The 20,132-nt window shown below is 35.7% G+C and overlaps 3 protein-coding genes across 7 annotated transcripts in view; 2 read left to right on the plus strand and 1 right to left on the minus strand.

Annotated features, from left to right (window-relative positions):
* Nucleotides 1-20,132, plus strand: part of LOC125802329 (golgin subfamily A member 6-like protein 4) — a 113,005-nt gene that overhangs the window by 13,651 nt on the left and 79,222 nt on the right. The window lies entirely within an intron of this gene.
* flot1b (flotillin 1b) lies at nt 123-15,742 on the plus strand. Its single transcript, XM_022666994.2, has 13 exons — nt 123-297; nt 1,967-2,027; nt 3,861-3,936; nt 4,363-4,453; nt 4,969-5,112; nt 5,656-5,775; nt 5,878-5,973; nt 6,453-6,605; nt 6,990-7,171; nt 8,030-8,075; nt 8,181-8,318; nt 9,040-9,204; nt 10,295-15,742. Exons 2-13 carry the CDS (start codon nt 1,985-1,987, stop codon nt 10,316-10,318), a joined length of 1,278 nt encoding a protein of 425 aa, XP_022522715.2. The 5' UTR covers nt 123-297; nt 1,967-1,984; the 3' UTR covers nt 10,319-15,742.
* ddr1 (discoidin domain receptor tyrosine kinase 1) overlaps nt 15,752-20,132 on the minus strand; it is a 51,785-nt gene continuing 47,404 nt past the window's right edge. For both annotated transcript variants that reach the window (XM_022666996.2, XM_022666995.2), the window contains one exon: nt 15,752-20,026. In XM_022666996.2, the coding sequence (XP_022522717.1) occupies nt 19,886-20,026 (141 nt within the window). In that variant the 3' untranslated portion in view covers nt 15,752-19,885. The remainder of the gene's footprint in view (nt 20,027-20,132) is intronic.

Below are 20,132 nucleotides of genomic sequence, written 5' to 3' on the forward strand. Positions count from 1 at the left end.
AGAGTGTGTGTAAGTGTATGTGTGTGTGTGTGTAAAAGTGTGTGTGTAAGTGTGTGTGTGTGTGTGTGTGTGCGTGCGTGCGTGCGTGTGCGTGTGTGTGTGTGAGAGTGTGTGTGAGAGAGTGTGTGTAAGTGTATGTGTGAGTGTGTAAATGGGCGCGGCTACGTCTGTGTGCTATTCGCTGTGTTTTCTGTGCCGTGCTGCAGCTGCTGCTACAAAAACTGGTACTTTTAAGACTTTCCGCGGTTGCGAAACCTTTTCCACAGTCCACAGCTCATTGCTAAAGACCTGCTGTCGGTAAGAAACCCCAGTTTAACTACATTATTTAATATAATTCAGAATAACCGCAGCATTAGCGCAGTCAGGGGCTACGGTCGCCTGTTGGCTTGTTTACATTGATTTAGCTAATGGCTTTTGATGAGCTAGCCTAGTTAGCCTAGCTTAGCTAGCTAACAGAAACTTAACGTTACTCACTAACAGCACGCGTATAGACAGAGAGTAAAATCAGCAAACTAAATGTCCTTTTGAACTATAGGTTATGTATTTACAGCCTACCGCTGTTTAACATTATATTTCTGTTCCCAATTCCCAAGTTTTCTTCGTGTAATAGGTTGGTATAGTTAGCTAACTAGCTAACAGGGGTGTGTAGTCCAGGTCCAGAAAGTAAAAATCCACCCCAGGACTACAAAAACCACAGTTACCTGTTACCAGATTACATTTTGGTTCAGTTTTTTGTATAAAGTTATATATTGGATAAAGTTAATATAATAGTAGATTTATAAGGCTGTTCAGGTTTTTGTGTGTTCTATAAGTAACGTTAAGTATAAGTACTATTATAAAAAAGATAGATAACATATAAGTTACCTAGTTAATTTACGTAGAACAAAACTATTTTTGTCATATTTTATTTTCAAGCCTTTTTATGCTATTGAGATAATGACAATATGATAACATAACAATGCAATAAACACATTAAAGTTACCTTTAAAGCTGGGTGAACTGTTATATCTGTTATTAAAGTTAATTCTTCCGTTGGCATTGAAATATTAAAACGTTTAATACTCTGTACAATAAGTCGACAGCATAATTATTGCTCATGATTTTATGCGTGTATAAAAAAGCATTTTTATATAAAGCAAATTAGATCATTTTAAACGATTGTACCGAAGATATATTATTTTTATTTAGGTGTGTACCGACTCACCACAGCAAACTTACACTGTTATATCTGATATCTGTACAATAACTACTTTACACTGTATTAAATTGTTTTATCTTTAGTATTGTCCCATGAAAAGATATAATAAAATATTAATAGAAATGTGGGGGTTTACCCATCCTTTGTAAGATAATTCTATATGTAGCCTACAATATAATATAGCTCTGTATGATCAAAATCTTTTAAACTCTTATCCTTGATATCAAATATGAAAATATGTGTATTATTACACATTTGGTCTGTTAAATGTGGAGTTTTTTTGGCTGCTGTAAATGTTCTACATTGTTAAAGACGTGGGTTTTCTCAGCTTTTCTACTGTGGAAACTCTGAGGTTTAATCTCGCACGCAAGTCTGGACAAATCATGTGGTTGTGGTTTGTTGATTTTTTCTTTTTGTGTAGTTGAAATGAACTGAGGCGTATAGACAGGATATTATGGAGAGAGAGAGAGAGAGAGAGAGAGAGAGAGAGAGAGAGAGAGAGAAATGAATGGAGGAAGAGGGAGGGACTGCATGCCTTCAGCCACACAAGTGTCCAGAGAGAAACAGCTGCTTATCTAGTGAAAGAAGTGTCATGTGATTTGGCCACAGCTAAAAATTCACCAACGAGATATCCCTCACTCCCTCATATAGAGATTGATCTGTGGAATTTTACATGATCTGGCTCATTAAATCCATTGAATTGTCTTATAAAAATAGTAGTAAGTCAGCACAGGTGGATTTAATGTACAGTACTGAATTATTTTTCAGGTCTGATCCAGTATCAACATGTTCTACACCTGTGGTCCCAATGAGGCGATGGTGGTCTCAGGTAAGAACAAACCGTTATAGGTAGGAATTTATGGCTGGAACAAAAAGGAAATTTAATCACTTGTTCTATTTTAATAAATGTTTAATCGATCTGGTTTTTTTTTTTCATTCATTTTAAATCGTCTAGTTGTGTCTCCAGTATGAATGAAGGCCATGTGAGCTAATTTTTGTGAAAAATAAAAATAAAATCATCTGGTGATCTGGTATAACACTGCTTTAGTCAGGTGGAGGAGTGGAGGGCTGGGAGAAACTATAGGATTTCGGCTCTTGCTTATGAATATTTATACATGCAACACTGCGACACCAGGAGGCAGCGAGACGAACAACACTTTTTTGAAATAGTTTTGAAATAAAGACATTTTTACACTAATAACAGTCTTTGCAATGTCTTTGAAGGCATGGAAAAGTCATGGAAATTTATTGGTTAAAAAGTGTATTAGCCATAAATACAGCTCTGTAAAAAAATTAAGAGACCACTTCAGTTTCTGAATCACCTTTTCTGATTTTGCTTTTTATAGGTTTATGTTTGCTCAAAATGAACATTGTTGTTTTATTCTATAAACTACAGACAACATTTCACAGTTTTTAATGCATCTTGGCATCATGTTCTCCTCCACCAGTCTTACACACTGCTTTTGGATAACTTTATGCTGCTTTACTCCTGGTGCAAACATTCAAGCAGTTCAGTTTGGTGGTTTAATGGTTTTTTATCATCCATCTTCCTCTTGATTATATTCCAGAGTTTTTTTTATGGTAAAACTGGTAAAATCAAAGAAACTCATCATTTTTAAGTGCTCTCTTATTTTGTTTCAGAGCTGTATATTAAAATAAATAGTTTAATCATTAGATGTTACAATGTATGTTTGACTCTCGTTCTTTATCTGTATTTTCCTGAACTTTAAACACATTACACACTTCGGTTAAGCAGTGTGAACACACTCATGCTCAGAACGTGCCCTCAAAATCTGTGCTATCTCTTAATCAGCTGCTTTAGCATCTGCGCTGAGAGGGTGTCGCAACCTGGCTTTGTTCCGAAATCACTGAGGAATGAGTCCTTTCCACTTCTTCTCCTCCTCCTACAGATCTGTGACTTCAGCACTGCATGCCAGCACTGTCACATGATCAGTATATAAAGTGTCATGGGTTTGCTCAGAAGTTCAGATATGCAGCAGTGTTTACAGTCTTCATACCCCTGGTCCTGTCAATCACAGGTCATTATATTGTTTAAAAGGGAAGTCTGTATATGGTTTCACACTAAGAGGAAGCATTTGATAACTGAAAGGCAGAATTAAGCAGATTTTAGCTTTTAAAAAAAAGTAAAAAGTAAAAAAAAAAAAAATTTGGTTTATTACATGCATTATAATCTTTCGTGATGTGTCCATTATAAACCTGCCTTAAATGTTAGAATGTATTGGGCACTGTGTCTGTGTTTGCATTCAGACGGTAACTACAGGTTTAAATTGGATCTCCGATGAATTCTGAGTTTTACAAGCAGAGTTTTATGATACAGAGCAGACAGTTTAAGGGTTAACTTTTCCTAGCACTCAGTTCTGTATCTCTAAAAACATTTTGTCCTTTGAGTTTTAGAGCTGTAAAATTTACTGTTTTGCGGGAGGCAGGTAGGTGTTCTCTGCTGCAGTGCTGTTAGCCAATCAGGGGCAAAATATTTGCATGTATGAATATTCATGACCACGAGCAGAAATCCTGTTCTTTTTCAGAGTCCACTAATCTAGCGAACTAAAGCAGGGCTAAATAGAAACTATAGAGCACTATACCACAGTTATATGTGTGTTACATGTGCACGTTTTTCCTCTGTTTTTTTTTTCTTCTGCAGGCTGTGGGCGCTCTCCTCCCATCATGATTTCAGGTGGAAGAGTGTTTGTCCTTCCCTGCATTCAGCAAATCCAAAGGTATTTACCAACAGAGATGGTCTCAGTTTAAATTCACCAAGCTGATGTGCAGGACTGATCAGCAGTTACCAGAAATGTTTAGTTATAGCAGTTATTGCTGCAAAGGGGGAAAAATCGCATCAGATACTTAAAGCATAGATAGATTCACTTACTTTTTCTGTCACAAATATGTAATATTGGGTCATTTTCCTTATTAAATAAATGTTTAAAAAAAAAAAAAAGTTTAATATTTTTTGTCTTTTTCCCTTTATCTACATAGTACTTCAGTGTGAAACTCTAATGATGTTTTTGGTCGTATTTATAAAGAAATATAGAACATTTTAAAGGCCTCACAATCTTTTAAGTGCCAATGTAAATAGGGATTTATTTCAGTCCCAGCCAAAATAGAGTTTCTGACATTTCTCTCTCTCTCACTCTTTTTTTTAGGATATCTCTGAATACTCTGACTCTGAATGTAAAGAGTGATAAAGTCTACACCAGGCATGGAGTGCCCATCTCAGTCACTGGCATCGCACAGGTGAGCCAAAAATTGCCAACACTGTTCTCGTTTCCCAATATATATCTACTAGAGACACTTTATATCTGTCCAGTATCATTTATTTTACTTTAATCCTGAATATATGGAGATATTTGGAGTGCGTTATTAATCGTTTATTATTAGTATCATGACATCATTCTGGATCATTGACTTCTCTGTTACAGATCTGATAAAATTCTTGTATATTTTTTAATATCTCATTTTTTATTTTCTCATATTTATTATATCATATATGCAATAGTATAATGTATTTTTTATTATGTTGCAGTAGTGTATTCTTAAAATATATTTTTTTAAATTCAGTGTTTTGTCATATTGCCTAGAGTATCGTTATTGCCAAAATACCATGAAATATCGTGATATTATTTTAGGGCCATATCGCCCACCCCTACCACTTCCCCCAGTTACTAGTGTACGGGTTCGCTGTGTGTGTGTGTGTGTGTGTGTGTGAGACTGATGGTTGTTGTTGTTGTTGTTGTTGATGTTCTCTGTAGGTGAAGATCCAGGGTCAGAATAAGGAGATGCTGGCCACAGCCTGTCAGATGTTCTTGGGTAAAACTGAAACTGAGATTTCTCAGATCGCTCTGGAGACGCTGGAGGGCCACCAGAGAGCCATCATCGCTCATCTGACTGTGGAGGTACTGAGAGGAGAGTTTCTCTCTCTCTTTTTTTCCCTTCACTTAAAATATATAATAACGTAATTCATATATTTGAATTTTAATACAATTTTTCTGATAAAAAAAAATCAGATTTAAAAATATTCAGATAAAAAATGTATGCATCTGAATTTATCTGAAAATTATATTAAAATACAAGTTTATGATAAAATGGTCGATCATAAGTTTATGAATGTTAAATATTTAAAGTTTATTAAAAATGAGATACATTTAATTCAGATATACAAATGCGAAATACCTTACTTTAAATAACTTAAGTAATCTGATAACTGCATAACTACAGTCATCTGATTATTAACCATTTTTAAGTGCATATTCAATTAAGCAGTTTTCCAGACGTATGCATTAAGATCTAATTCTTTATTATGCTGGAAGATCCCTGTTAGAAGTTAAATAATAAACTGCGACCATGATCATACGGACACATAGTCATCATCCACTAAGAGTATATAGTATTAGTAATTTTAATTCATCTGTTTGTTTTATTAATTTGTCTCTATATAGGAGATTTATCAAGATCGTAAGAAGTTTTCAGAGCAAGTCTTCAAGGTGGCTTCATCTGATCTGGTCAACATGGGTATCGGAGTGGTCAGCTACACACTGAAAGACGTTCACGATGATCAGGTGACTGTTTCCAACAAACACACACTTATAATCTTTACACACACACACACAGATTAATGTGTTAATCAGAAACTGACTCTGGTTCTGCTGTGTCTCTGTAAGGACTACCTCCAATCTCTGGGTAAAGCTCGTACTGCCCAGGTTCAGAGAGACGCTCGCATCGGTGAGGCTCAGTACAAGAGGGACGCTGTTATCAGGGTGAGGTTTGATTTCATGTCTCAGAATTATATTTTCTGTAGTAACTTATAACATGTTCAGGATGGATTATACAATATGGCAGCTCTTATCAGAAGGGCTTTAGATAGTATTTTCTTATTATAACTGTGCAGTTTGTGGGATTTAGCCCCTCCAAACCTGCTTACACCCATTTCCACAGTCCCATTTCCACACCCCAGGCTGCCAGGTATAGAACACAACAGCATGCAAACAGTGTGCTGCAGTCATGGTAACAGGTGACCTAGCTGTTTTTATGTTGAACAGGTAATCACTGAGCTTCAGTAAGCTTGCTGAACATAGCTAGTATAGTAACTTACCACCACCACTAGCATAGTAGAGACAATGCAATTGTGTGTATATATTCACTAATCAGCTTGAGTGTCAATCTGGCAACATCTGGGGAAATGCAATTTTAAACCACCTTGTTCACTGTGTGTTTCTGTACGTGTGTGTGTTTTTAGGAAGCTCATGCCATGCAGGAGAAGGTATCTGCACAGTACGTGAACGAGATTGAGATGGCGAAAGCTCAGAGAGACTACGAGCTGAAGAAAGCTGCCTACGACATCGAGATCAACACCAAGAAGGCGGAGTCTGAGATGGCCTATCAGCTTCAGGTACAGGAGACCTGTTCTCCAAAATCTCCCATAGTGCTGTTAGACTGTTTATTTTTTATTTAAAAAAAATAAAGAGTGTTATAAGGATTAAATTAAGGTGTTTTTTAATCCAGTATGAATCTGCAGATCGTAGTTCCTACTATCTGGCTGTAATACTGGTAGAGCCATTTGAATCCAGCATGAATTTACAGTATGTATAGTTTCTGCAGTCTGACTGTAATAACTCTTCAGTGATTTTAACCCAGTATGAATCTGCTAAAGGGAAGGGTGACACTCGCAAACAACTTGAATCAAATAAAATCACTTTTATCAGTAGATAAGTCTTAGGAGGATTTAGGAAAATGAGGTTAAAGAGGCTTCTGTCCTTCTATTCTTCTGCATCAGGTGGCGAAGACGAAGCAGCGCATCGAGGAGGAGAAGATGCAGGTGATGGTGGTGGAGCGCACGCAGCAGATTACCCTGCAGGAACAGGAAATTTCCCGTAAGGAGAAGGAACTGGAGGCCAAGGTGAAGAAGCCGGCCGAGGCCGAGAAGTACCGTCTGGAGAAACTCGCTGAGGCTGAACGGTTAGCATTCAGTATTCCTCCAAAACCATCCCACACACACCAAACACACACACACAAGGATTAGTTTTACCAGGGATCTGTTTTAATGTTAAAGTCTGACTTTTATAATTAAGAAACTGATATTAGTGCAGCATGAATCTGCAGTGTCATCAAATTGAAGTTAACATTTAAATAACAGTAAAATAATTTGTGGCTTGAATTATCACATATAGCAGTGAGACAGAAGAGTGGATAAAATATAAATATAAAATTATAGCAATATAGAAATAAAGTAACTAAAGTATATACAGCAATAATGATAAAATTATTTAGTCATTATTATAAATTATTAGTTTTTTGTTTGTTTTTTGTTTGTTTTTTTTTTGTTTTTTTAGTCAGACGGTAAATAAAATTTGATTTTAATCCAGTATGAGTCTGTAGTGTGTGCATGTGTAGTTTGCACAGTCTGGTATTAACTAAAATGTGATTTGAAACTGTTTTAGTCAAAAAGCAATTGAGTATTAATCTGCAGACTGTAGCTCCTACTGTTTGGCTATAATACTGGTAGAGCAATTTTAATCCAGTATTAATCTGCTTTTTATTTATTTTATTTTAGTTTATACAGTCTGACAGTAAGCATTTATCAGTGATTTTAACCCAGTATGAATCTGCTGTGTGTGAGATGTTTGTACAGTCTGATAATATTAATAAATGTAGAATTAATGGACTTTTATGATAAAATCTATTTAATTCCAGCTCTCCCTCTAACTGATCCTGCTGATAAACCTTATTATTTATTATTGTTAGTGAGTGTTTTAATCCTATCTGTGATAAATTTGTCTTTTAATACCTCTATTCTCTCTCCTCCTCACTCGACAGTCTGCAGCTGATCATGGAGGCTGAAGCTGAGGCCGAGTCTATTAGAGTATGTAATTTTATTGATTAAAATGTGCTTTTTTTAATTTAAAAACATGATATTTATTTATTATTATGATTATAATTTGTTAAATCTGCTCTCTCTGTGCCGCAGATGAAGGGCGAGGCGGAGGCGTTTGCTTTGGAGGCTAAGGGCCGAGCCGAGGCTGAGCAGATGGCCAAGAAGGCCGAGGCTTTTAAGCAGTATAAGGAGGGAGCCATGGTGGACATGCTGCTGGAGAAACTGCCTCTGGTGAGTCCAATCATACATTTATAATTAAGATACCAGACCGTCAATTAATCAGACAGTTATAGGGCTTAGTGATGCATAAACATAATAACTATAATGAGGTTTTATTGTTAAAATCATCTGGAACTGTTGATCAAATTGCATAATAATAATACAATGACACGTACAATGACCAAAAGAATGGCAAAATGTATTTTATTAACCCGTATTGTGGAAAAACCTAGTAACAATCCTTTTTTTGTGTGGTTCTTATTTTAATAATAACAACAAATAGGGATGTCCCCAATCAAATAATTTTCAAACTTCACTTCAGTTCACTATAGACTTTGCTGCACTCGTGCACTGAAACTCTCTTGCTGTCGTGTTAAAAAAGTCTCTCTCTCTCTCTCTCTCTCTCTCTCTCTCTCTCTCTCTCTCTCTCTCTCTCCTTCTCTCTCTCTCCTTCTCTCTCTCCTTCTCTCTCTCTCCTTCTCTCTCTCTCTCTCTCTCTCTCCTTCTCTCTCTCCTTCTCTCTCTCTCTCTCCTTCTCTCTCTCCTTCTCTCTCTCCTTCTCTCTCTCCTTCTCTCTCTCTCTCTCCTTCTCTCTCTCCTTCTCTCTCTGTCTCTCTCTCTCCTTCTCTCTCTCTCTCTCTCTCTCTCTCCTTCTCTCTCTCTCTCCTTCTCTCTCTCCTTCTCTCTCACTGATCTGATCTCTGTATTAATTTCTGATGTTTTTTTATTAAAGATGGCAGAAGAGATCAGCAAGCCTCTCTCTGCAGCGCAGAAAGTGACCATGGTGTCGAGCGGCGGCTCTGAGGTGGGAGCGGCTAAACTGACCGGAGAAGTTCTGGACATCATGACCCGTCTGCCTGCAACCATAGAGAAACTGACCGGAATCAACATCTCTCAGGTAATCTCTCAGAACATCAGATATAAACATATAACTGCTTTATTTACTATCCTGAAGATATATTTCTATAACTTTTTGATATAGCGTCCATATGTCATCAATTAACCGAAAAATAGAAATGCTACAAAATACTTGAAACAAAATCTTTTCATGCTGACTTTCTTTAAACTAATATTTTCTTTCATAAAAGTCTTAATTGTTTTTCAATCAATTGCATTTTGATGTTTCTTATGGAGTATATAATGTTAATAATGAAGCTTTTTATTATTTATATACTTATTTATTATATAATTATTTTAAACTTTTAGTTTTTAATCATTATCAGAAAGCCTGTGATAGTTAAACCCTGAGTTTATCCTTTCTCTTATTATTTAAATTTTTTTTTTTTTTTACTTTTTTATTTTTTATTTTGATTCTTATTCATGTTTTATTATTACTCATCCTTCTTATCATTTCATTTTATAATTTACTTTACTGTTATTATTTTTTATTTTATTTTGTGCAAATTCTTACTATTTGGGTTATTTTTTATGATCTTTTTAATTAGATTTTTCTATTTTTATATATCATCGCTGTCCAATGAAAAAAAAGAATCTCCAAGACATCATTATTCATTTATATTAAATAGATTTATTTAAATGTGTGTTTTTTATTTATTATTATTATTAGTTTTTCCTTAATGTTTTAATGTGAAAATGAAGTAGATTTGATTTATTAATATTACTATATACTGGCGGTCAAAAGGTAGTTTTTAGAACACTCCCAGTTTTTTCCTGTTCATTTATGACATTTATGCTAATATTTTTATGGCACTGTAGAAATGTTAAAAAAATAAAAAATAAAAAAAATATATATATATATTTAATTTTATACCCAAAAACATCATGGTACAGGGATTTTTCAATTCCAATTTTTCTTTTTAAAGTAACTTAAAAGTGATAAATGTTTTACTCCACTAGAATGCATCAATTTAGCCAAGTTCACGCAGCAACAAATTTAAAATATTTGTTAAAATTGTGTTTCTGGCTGTTAAAACTGTTTAATATTAAGCACTGAACCAGAATACATGTTCTATATTCTGTATTCTCAGGTTTCCTCCACTCGCATGGGCTGAACAGGATCCTGACAGAACTGGAGGTGGGGAGTCTGCATGAAGAATGGTAGTACCTCCCCCTGATCAAATCTCTATGCATATCTGAATGGCTGTTCTGATCTACAATCCACGATAATTTAAGGCTTTTTTTTTTTTATATAACTCTTCATTATTTAGGACGTGCTGTAATTTAGACATTTGGGGGTCCATAATATGTGTTCATATTTCATGTACATTCTGTTGTTTTTTTATAGTCTTGTTTGTTACATATATATATATATATATATATACACACACACACACACATGTCAGACCTGAAGTGCATTCTCTGGGCATAGCCAGTGCAATTCTGCCTTACCTTCTGTGCCCTTTCAGCTACTGTACCTGTACAATGCTACCTTTAACCATACAGGTGTTCAGACTTGTACAACCTGTTGATCTAGTTGAAGAAGAATTAATTAACGGATGTAGGATGTTGGCGGTATTCTGATGACAATACATTTTGAGCCAGAAGTCAGTTTATCATTTAGGAAGGTTTTTTTGTTTTGTTTTAAAGCTGTAGCTTGTAAAAAATGCCTTACTAACACTTCTTTAATATTTGTAATATTTCACTGTGCCTATATTCATTCATTTTATTCATTACGCCAGACCCTGGCTGTGAGTGTCCCATACATGGGAAATGTGAATGTGTTTTAAGGACTTTTAGGTCTTTATATTGCTATTCTGTTCTCCTCTGTACTCAACTGAAAAAAAAAATATTATATACACCGTCCAGAACCCATTATCAGTTTTTTATTTTTTTTTTTCAAAACACTGTAGTTTTGCTGTTTCTCTCCATATTTGATTATATAATCCTCCTTTCACCATGTTCTCCAATGATCAGGACCCACATTACAGAGCAAATATGTACAAATGAAGGTCGCACTTCAATTTCTGAATCAGTTTCTCTGATTTTGCTATTTATAGGTTTATGTTTGAGTAAAATGAACATTGTTGTTTTATTCTATAAACTACAGACAACATTTCTCCCAAATTACAAATAAAAATATTCTCATTTAGAGCATTTATTTACAGAAAATGAGAAATGGCTGAAATAACAAAAAAGATGCAGAGCTTTTAGACCTCAAATAATGCAAAGAAAACAAGTTCATATTCATAAAGTTTTAAGAGTTGTGAAATCAATATTTGGTGGAATAACCCCGATGGTTTTTAATTACAGTTTTTTTTTCATGCATCTTGGCATCATGTTCTCCTCCACCAGTCTTACACACTGCTTTTGGATAACTTTATGCTGCCTTACTCCTTTTGATGGCTTGTGATTATCCATCTTCCTCTTGATTATATTCCAGAGGTTTTACATTTGGTAAAATCAAAGAAACTCATCATTTCTAAGTGGTTTTAAGCTGTATATGATTATTCTCAGTACTGCAGTGATTAGCATGGTGGTGGTGTATGAGGTGTTAGTGTGTGTTGAGCTGATGGTACAGTGAGCGGATCAGATACAGCAGCAGTGCTGCTGGAGTTTTTAAACTCCTCATTTTCACTGCTGGACTGAGAACAGTCCACCAACAGTCATACCAGCTCAACACACACTAACACCTGACCTCATACACCACCATAGCTGCTCTTTGGTGCTTTTCTATCCTGTGGGTGCTGAGTATTGAAGAACGGGATGAAAATAAGGGGGAGAATAATAAAGTATACAGAGAAACAGATGATATAAAATGTCCTATTTGGACAATTTAGAATGTTTCTACAGCCCAAAACAATCTACAGCAATCTTCTTCAAAATTACACAGATTTTAGAGACTATTGTAAACTTCTGATTGGTCCATTTGGCATGGTGTTTGTGTTAATAAACACAATATAAAAAAGGGTAGCTGTCGGTTTCGCTGGAACAGCGATGTTCAGAAACCTCAGACCTCAGTCAGAGCAGAACAGTAGAACGTGATTTGTAAAAATCAGAAGTGTGTAGAGGTGTGGGGGCGGCAGGAAGTGTGTGTGTGTGTTTCTGCTGCTGTTTGTTCTGCAGGAGATTAAAGGAAAGGTAGTGGTTTGGAGAGAAGTGTGTTAAAGGTAGGCGAGGGCATCGCGCCACACGAACGCTGTGTGTGGAGGAGGGTGTAGAAGGTAGAGGAAGGTAATGATTTAGGTTATAAGCGTTTATAAAGGTCAGGAGAGTGAAGTATGCATGATATCTCCTCTATATATATATATATATATATATATATATCTGTATGTTGTATTTAGTGGCATTACTTACCTGTTTATTAGAGATGCACTGTAAACCTATTTTTACTATTAATCCAAATGGTCATATCATTCTTGGCTATATTATGAATATGCAAATAATCCTCTAATCAGCTTCCCAAAATTATCATAATGCAACAATGATTGTAAAGAGCATCTTTACACTGTGAGCATCCTGACCAATAGTGGCCTGGTTTATTGATAAGTGCCAGCCTTAACGCTGTCACATTAATGATGTCATAATTTGGGTCGCCCATGATGGAAGTTATTGCAATATACAGCTCTGGAAAAAATAAAGAAAACACTTCAGTTTCTGAATCAGTTTCTCTGATTTTGCTATTTATAGGTTTATGTTTGAGTAAAATGAACATTGTTGTTTTATTCTATAAACTACAGACAACATTTCTCCCAAATTCCAAATAAAAATAACAAAAATATTGTCATTTAGAACATTTATTTGAGAGAGCTTTCAGACCTCAAATAATGCAAAAACAAGTTCATATTCATAAACTTGAATAACCCTGGTTGGTTTTTAATCACTTTTTTTTTCATGCATTTTGGCATCATGTTCTCCTCCACCAGTCTTACACACTGCTTTTGGATAACTTTATGCTGCTTTACTCCTGGTGTAAAAATTAATTCAAGCAGTTCAGTTTGGTGGTTTGATGGTTTGTGATCATCCATCTTCCTCTTGATTATATTCCAGAGGTTTTTAATTTGGTAAAATTAAAGAAACTCATCATTTTTAAGGTCTCTCTTATTTTTTTTTCTAGAGCTGTATATGACTTAACAGCAAAATACTGTTTTATGTTCCTTTCATATGAACATTTTATGTTAAAATCGTTAGTAGTTTATTAGAATAGAATATGATTAAATATATTATTGCCTTGTTTTTTTTAGATATATACATATATATATGCCTGTTTTATGCAACCTGACCATTGCTAATGGTATTTCATTGGTAAAAGCTTTAGATTTGCTAGAGAGAAACGGCGACATCTTGTGGATGAAGACAGAAGTGCATTTATAATGTATTAAAGGTCTAATCAGTCTAATCAAAACTTAAAGGAATATTTTAGATCATTTATCATGATTGATCACTGAGCTCAAATTTAGTCAGTCAGTCAGGCTTTGTTAGTTTGGAACTACAGATGCTACGCTGCTAATGCTAACTCTAACCCTGTAAGTCACATGATGTTCTAAAACCACATCCTTCAGTCTGCAACAACTGATGAAGAAGATCTGGATGTGTTTTGAGAGATGATACTAGTGACTGATTATTAGAAACGTTAGCATCTAGCTTAGCATCTCCTCTAATAAATTGAGCCCTTCCTGTAAATATCATGTCAAAATATGTCATTTTCCTGCTCAATAATATGGTTATTTATAAGAATGGCTCAATTAAAAAAGCACACCTTAGATACCCAACACTCCTTTATTGATCAGCTGTATTTGTGATCAGTCATTTAATCATATTAATAATTAATTGATAGCTGAATTAGTCTATTCCTATCTATTACTGTCTGTTAATTTTCCAGTCAATGTCCAGTTTCTTGCCTTCGGTCGCCAACAAGTGCCTAAAAACATCTGTTAGACCAGGATTGTGCAGTTCTGCAGGTCCTGGATGGTCTGGATTCCTGTTCAGTTCTGTGCTTTTCCTGGTAAAACTCTCCACCCTGTTATTTGCAGGTAAAATAAGTTTGTCTGTTAAAGGACAACACTGGTGTGAAATGGACTTTAGGTGTATATATGAAAACTTGTTAAAAAAAATACTGGATGTCAGAAAACTGCAGGGGAGTGGACGAGAGCTATTCAACAAAGATAAGTACTTATTTTTTATCATGTTTTAATAAATACACTTAAAGTGCATTTCACACCAGAGTTCTCCTTTAAAGCAGAGAAATCTGCAAACTGTGCTCAAATCCAGATCTCCAGGACCAGAAAACAGCCCAGCCCTGGCTTCGTTTTATGTTGCTACTTTCACACAGCAGGTAAATGTGGCCCAAATCTGATTTTCTCATCGAATCCATCGCTTCACGTGAAGTTTCGGTTTCATCCTTGCAGTTCCAGGTTTGAAAAGTGTCTGAAAGCTGAGCTTATTACCGTTAAAGATGTACGTGTTCAAGCTCCCTACAAAAAAACATGTTTTTTCCATCTGTGGCCTTTCCTTTTTTTTTTTTAATAAATTTTGCCCTCTTGTGGCCATGTTCTTTCATTTCATAAGAAACATGGCGCAGTTTTTTTTTTTTATCTTCTCCTTGACTTAAAAGTTGCATGAATTCGAATCTGGCTGTTCAGATTTTGTCGCATTGCCTTGAGGCGGATATGTATGCAAATTTCGGGTTTGGGCCACTTCTACCTGCTATGTGAGCGTAGCCTTAGACTGACCTTTTCCAGTTCCAACCATTTAATACCTCAACTGTAGAGAAATGAATGTCTCTGCACTTTCAGCGCTCACTTACTCTTCTGGTTTTTTTTTTAATGTTCATCAGAATTAGGGCTGCACGATATAGCGATTAAGCATAGTCATCGCATGAGTGAACGTGAGATAACTGCACGCATGGTCTCCATAATCCACATGGTTGGGCACGTGCTCGTAAATGTGAGCAGGGGTGGAAAGCTGTGCAGAGCTCAGTCCACCAGTTTTGCAGCGCAGATATTTCCAGTTACAGCTGAATTCATGCTTTTAATCTCAGAAAAACCTATTCTTGCTCTTAGTTACCTTTTAAAAAGACATTTAAATGTCTGATTAAAGGATCGATTACTGTTGTTTTGCTGTTTTCCTCTGAGTTTGAGGCTCGGTGCTGACTAATGTTATCATGTTAATCTGAGCTAAAGGCTAAAGCTGCTGTTTCCATGTGGGTCAGCCAGACGTCTTCCTGTAGCAGTTTTCTCTCCAGTTTAGAGTCTTTTTTATGTAAAATAGTCAAGCAACATAAAATAAGACAAGACAGGGGCTGTTGACTCAGCTCAGAAATTTTTTTCTCAATATCGTGCTACCCTAATCAGAATCATTAATAAGTCTTGTTTTTCCTCTATTGTTAGCATTAGCCTGTGCTCTTGCTGTTCTGTACGTCACACTAATATATTAACGTGTGTACCGTGTTGCTGAATATGTGATATGTGTAAGTAGTGAACTGAATGATTGATTGTAAAATTGTTCATTATTAAAAAATAAATAAATAAAAAATAACAGTCTCAGTCTTTCTCGTCTGAAATGGTTAATTTTTATTAAAACAACTACAAAAATAGACGACAGTCACCGACACTGACAGCAAAGCTCCGACAGAGACAGACCCGACCAATCACGACACAGAGACACCAAATATTAGTGAAGAAAATTATGTCCCATCGACTATTTACACATTTATTTTTTTACTTTTACATCAAAGTAAATATGAACAGAAGGCAGAGCCGAAGAAATCAGATTTATAAAAATACAAGTTTTAGTTTCAGGACTACAGTGTATCAAAAAAGGGTTAACAGGTCATTCAGCATCGCAACATAACCATTTACCAATCACATCCTTTCACACGCTATTATACACATTACAGTATGTAGACAGTATGTCCTCCACACACACACACACACACACTCAAACACACTCTCTCTCTCTCACACACACACATAATAAAGGGGAATTCCACTGATGTTTCAACATTTCTGTATAAATAACTTTAAAACTATTAAGCTGATTATAAAAGCTGGTGGTGAATAAGGAGCCAAATTAACAAAATAAAAAAAATATTGAGAAAAAAAAAAATATATAAATTTGGTTATAATGATTGCACTGCATGTCCTTATTGACACTGTTTGTTTTTTCTTTAACAATTTAACTTTTTCTTTTATTTTAAAGGTGAAAATATAGAGTATTATTGGGCAGAATAATAAAAAAAAAACATTTTGTTCAAGTTTTTGATATGAAACAGAACAAAATGACTGAATTGAGTTTTTTTGTTTTAGTTTTTGAATTTTTGAATAAATAATTCCAGTTGCCAAATATTGAATATATATCCCGTTTTCAGATTTGACACTTTTATTTTCCAATCATTAACATTATATATAAAACTCTTATACATAAGCTGTGGCAGCATGGCTGGGTTTTGATAGTAAATAAAATTAAAGGAACAATCAGTAAAATAAACGAGTAAGTTTTAATTCCCCAAATGTTAAGCTCACACAGGTTGCCAGATTGACACACAGTAGCATGCAGATAAAATTAAAGCCATTATTTATATTTGGTAGACTCCTGCAACTTCCGTAAGACTTGCAGAGATGTCTGAATATCCCTATGTTTATTATTATTATTAGTGGTGGTGGTAAATTAATAATCCAGCTATATTACCAAACCTTACTGAAGCTCAGTGAGCTCAGTACCTGTTCATCAGAAAAAAAGCCAGCTTCCCTTGTTTCCATAGCATCAGCATATATTTGCATGCTGTTGTGTTCTTTACCTGGCAACCCTGAGTGTGGAAATGGGATTAGGGGAATGCTGGTAGGCTAATATCTACAATTAATAACTGGATTTATGCAGAAACGTTAATAGAATGTTAATGCTGGAATTCCCCTTTAAATCAACCTTTAAATCAGCTGGTCAATAATCCTCAGGACTCATACTCATTCATACTGGACATCCACAAAATAACGATTTTGAATGCTTCTGAATAAAAAAAAAATTCATACTGCTGTTTCTGTGATCAAACATTCCAATAATCGGGTCGACGTTAAAGTGCAGCTATGCGATTACGGCCTGTGTACCCAGTATGAATTACCTTAAAGGGCCCATATCATTAAAAAAAATAAAATAAAAAAACAGAGGAGCTTTATGTCGTATGTAAACAGGTTCAAACCATCTCATTCATCCCAGATCATGGATTAAAACTATTTCATAAAAAAAAATATTTAACGGGCTGCTTAGTGAACGAGGCATAAAACAGGACAGTGGAAAATACTAGAAAATGCAGGATATGGGCCCTTTAATCACTTTTTTCAACTTACTGATTTACATATTTACACGTAACTATGCTTAACCCCTGTTTTCTTTCCAATCTTGTCCAATCAGAAACTGTTAAACCCCCCAAACCTGGACAAGAAAACCAGTCACGTTCCAATATACAGTATATTTATATTTTTCATACATCAAATTTCCATAATATCCAGTTTAGCCCAGCTCACCTGTGCTTAACCTGTTCAGGTAAATCAGAAAATGACACACACTCAAGTTCAGACTTTCACTGGTGCTGGTGGTGGGGAGCGGGATCAATTCTGTACCGATTTACAGGTAAAACTGGCCAATCGTGGTGCAGTATGAGTGGAGTGATTTTTAACTCTAATAATGTGGAGTGAAGTAAAGTAAACTTTCTAAACCAGGTTTTAGATGCACTATTTACCCTCCTGTTACATTTAGAGCATAAAAAACCTTAATTTTATATAGACTTAATTAATGTAAAGGGAAAATGATTGATTTAGCTCTGGAAAAAAATAAGAGATCACTTTAAAAATGATGAGTTTCTTTGATTTTACCAAATTAAAAATCTCTGGAATATAATCAAGAGGAAGATGGATGATCACAAACCATCAAACCACCAAACTGAACTGCTTGAATTTTTACACCGAAAAATTCCAAAAGCAGTGTGTAAAAAAGCAGTGTGTAAGACTGGTGGAGGAGAACATGATGCCAAGATGCATGACAAAAAATGTGTCATACAGCTCAATGTAACAGGAGGGTAACCTGAATACAAAATAATTTTTTTTATAGTTTTCCCACAATTTTGCTGTCACCACCACCGCATATAAAACATGGTGGTGGTAGCTTCACTGGTAGCTTTGGATTGGAAATGAAATTCAGCTATATTTGTGATTTAGTTACGATTTTATTCTGATTTCTGTCACCACCAGTGTAAAGAAATAACAAATAATAATAATATTACTTATTAAAAATTGGGAATCTACACTGAACCATCATTTTACACCAAACACCTCACTCTGAATGACTTTGTCTTTTAATTGTGTTTAAAGTTGACATAAATTTGGAAAAATCTGTATATTTATACTTTAATATCGCAGAATGAATGTGTCAAAAATGGTTACGATGCTCTGAATCTGTAATTTTAGTAACATTTAAAAAATAAAACTATAATTTTAGAACAGAAAAGCCCTCACCCGCTCTGCTGTATGTTCAGTGTTCAGTGATTATGGAGTGACTGACTGATTAAAACACCTGAAATGAAAGGAACCCTCACGCCCAACATGATCCCCAAGATTAGACTCAATCCTCTACCAGTCCCCTCTGATAATAAAAAAACATTATACTGCTTTATACTGTGTGAGTAGTCTTGATTTATGCTCTGGTCATTTATTATATCTGTCCTATTATTATCATCATTATTAGTAGTATTAATACTACTGCACTGAGCGTAATTAGCTGAAATTATGCTGGTTATCTGCTGATTTGAAGGATTTGATTCACAGTCTATAGTTTAATGCTGTTCAGATGAAGAAGAGGCTCCGCCCCGCAGCAGGTAAAGGGTTAAAGCTGATTAGAGAGGGTTAAGATGAAGGGAAGGGCTGTCTGTAATCATTACTGAGGGATAAAGGCCTTTACACACCAAACACCAGATTATAATCATAATTATAATCACGATTCTGAACAAACGTCAATCTGACAAATGTTTTTTTATAATGTATCACAGTTCTCTGATTTATACTCCACATTATATCACAGTTAGTTACGACCCTGCAATGTGATTGGCTGGGAGGCGTTCTATGAGTACCGTTATCAGCCGGTAATGCACTGTAACCGAAGCTCTCTATGCATTACTCCGCACACATACAGGTAACCTAGCAACGATGCAGCAGCGCTTACAACCCAAACAGCGCAGCGCATTTTCAGCTGATTTGCCACTGGAAACACTTTAATATTAAAACATGTTTAATAGCAGTGTGTATAATGTGTGTAAAGGCCTTTATACTGCAGGAATTAGGATTAGGACTAGGATTAGAATTAGGACTAGTTTGGGGTTTTAGCTCTAAAGCAGGTCCAGCTGAAGCGCCGAACCAGCAGCGTCTCTCAGCTTCAACCCACCAATCACAAAGTACGCTAATGTACATAAGAGTGCTTAGCTCCGCCTACTTCTACACCAGCTACACCTCCACCAGCTTGTGCGATCTACACACACATTCACACACTCACACACACCCTCGTTCTCACACACACTCGCTTACACACTCACACACCTCTCCTCTCTTCTCTTCTGGCTGAAGGAGGGATGGATCGTTACGAGTCGCTTCACTCGTTTGATTCCTTATCCCTCTCTCTCTTTCTCTCTCCGCCGTGCTCTACACCATGTTCATGGCGTCCTCCGCGAGGAAGGAGTGCATGTGTGTGAAAGAGGGGCGGAGTTTACAGTCTCTGTTCCAGCAGCTCAGCATCAGCTCATACAGACCCTGCGGGCACACGGCCGGCCGAGTCAGATATATCTACAAGAGAGAAAAAAGAGAGAGAGAGAGAGAAGAACTTAAAGGACTGTTCAGGATTATATTTTCAGCAGTAAATGATGAAAGGATCAGGATGCTTCAACAGAAA

This window comes from Astyanax mexicanus, chromosome 6 (genome assembly GCF_023375975.1).
Source record: "Astyanax mexicanus isolate ESR-SI-001 chromosome 6, AstMex3_surface, whole genome shotgun sequence".
Taxonomy (NCBI): Eukaryota; Metazoa; Chordata; class Actinopteri; order Characiformes; family Acestrorhamphidae; genus Astyanax; species Astyanax mexicanus.

Bases quoted from the DNA above. Each gene is read 5' to 3' on its own strand.
- flot1b (XM_022666994.2), top strand. From the start codon at position 1,985: ATGTTCTACACCTGTGGTCCCAATGAGGCGATGGTGGTCTCAG. The intron at 3,937-4,362 runs GTATTTACCAAC...TCTTTTTTTTAG, and splicing joins TGCATTCAGCAAATCCAAAG to GATATCTCTGAATACTCTGA. The intron at 5,113-5,655 runs GTACTGAGAGGA...GTCTCTATATAG, and splicing joins TCGCTCATCTGACTGTGGAG to GAGATTTATCAAGATCGTAA.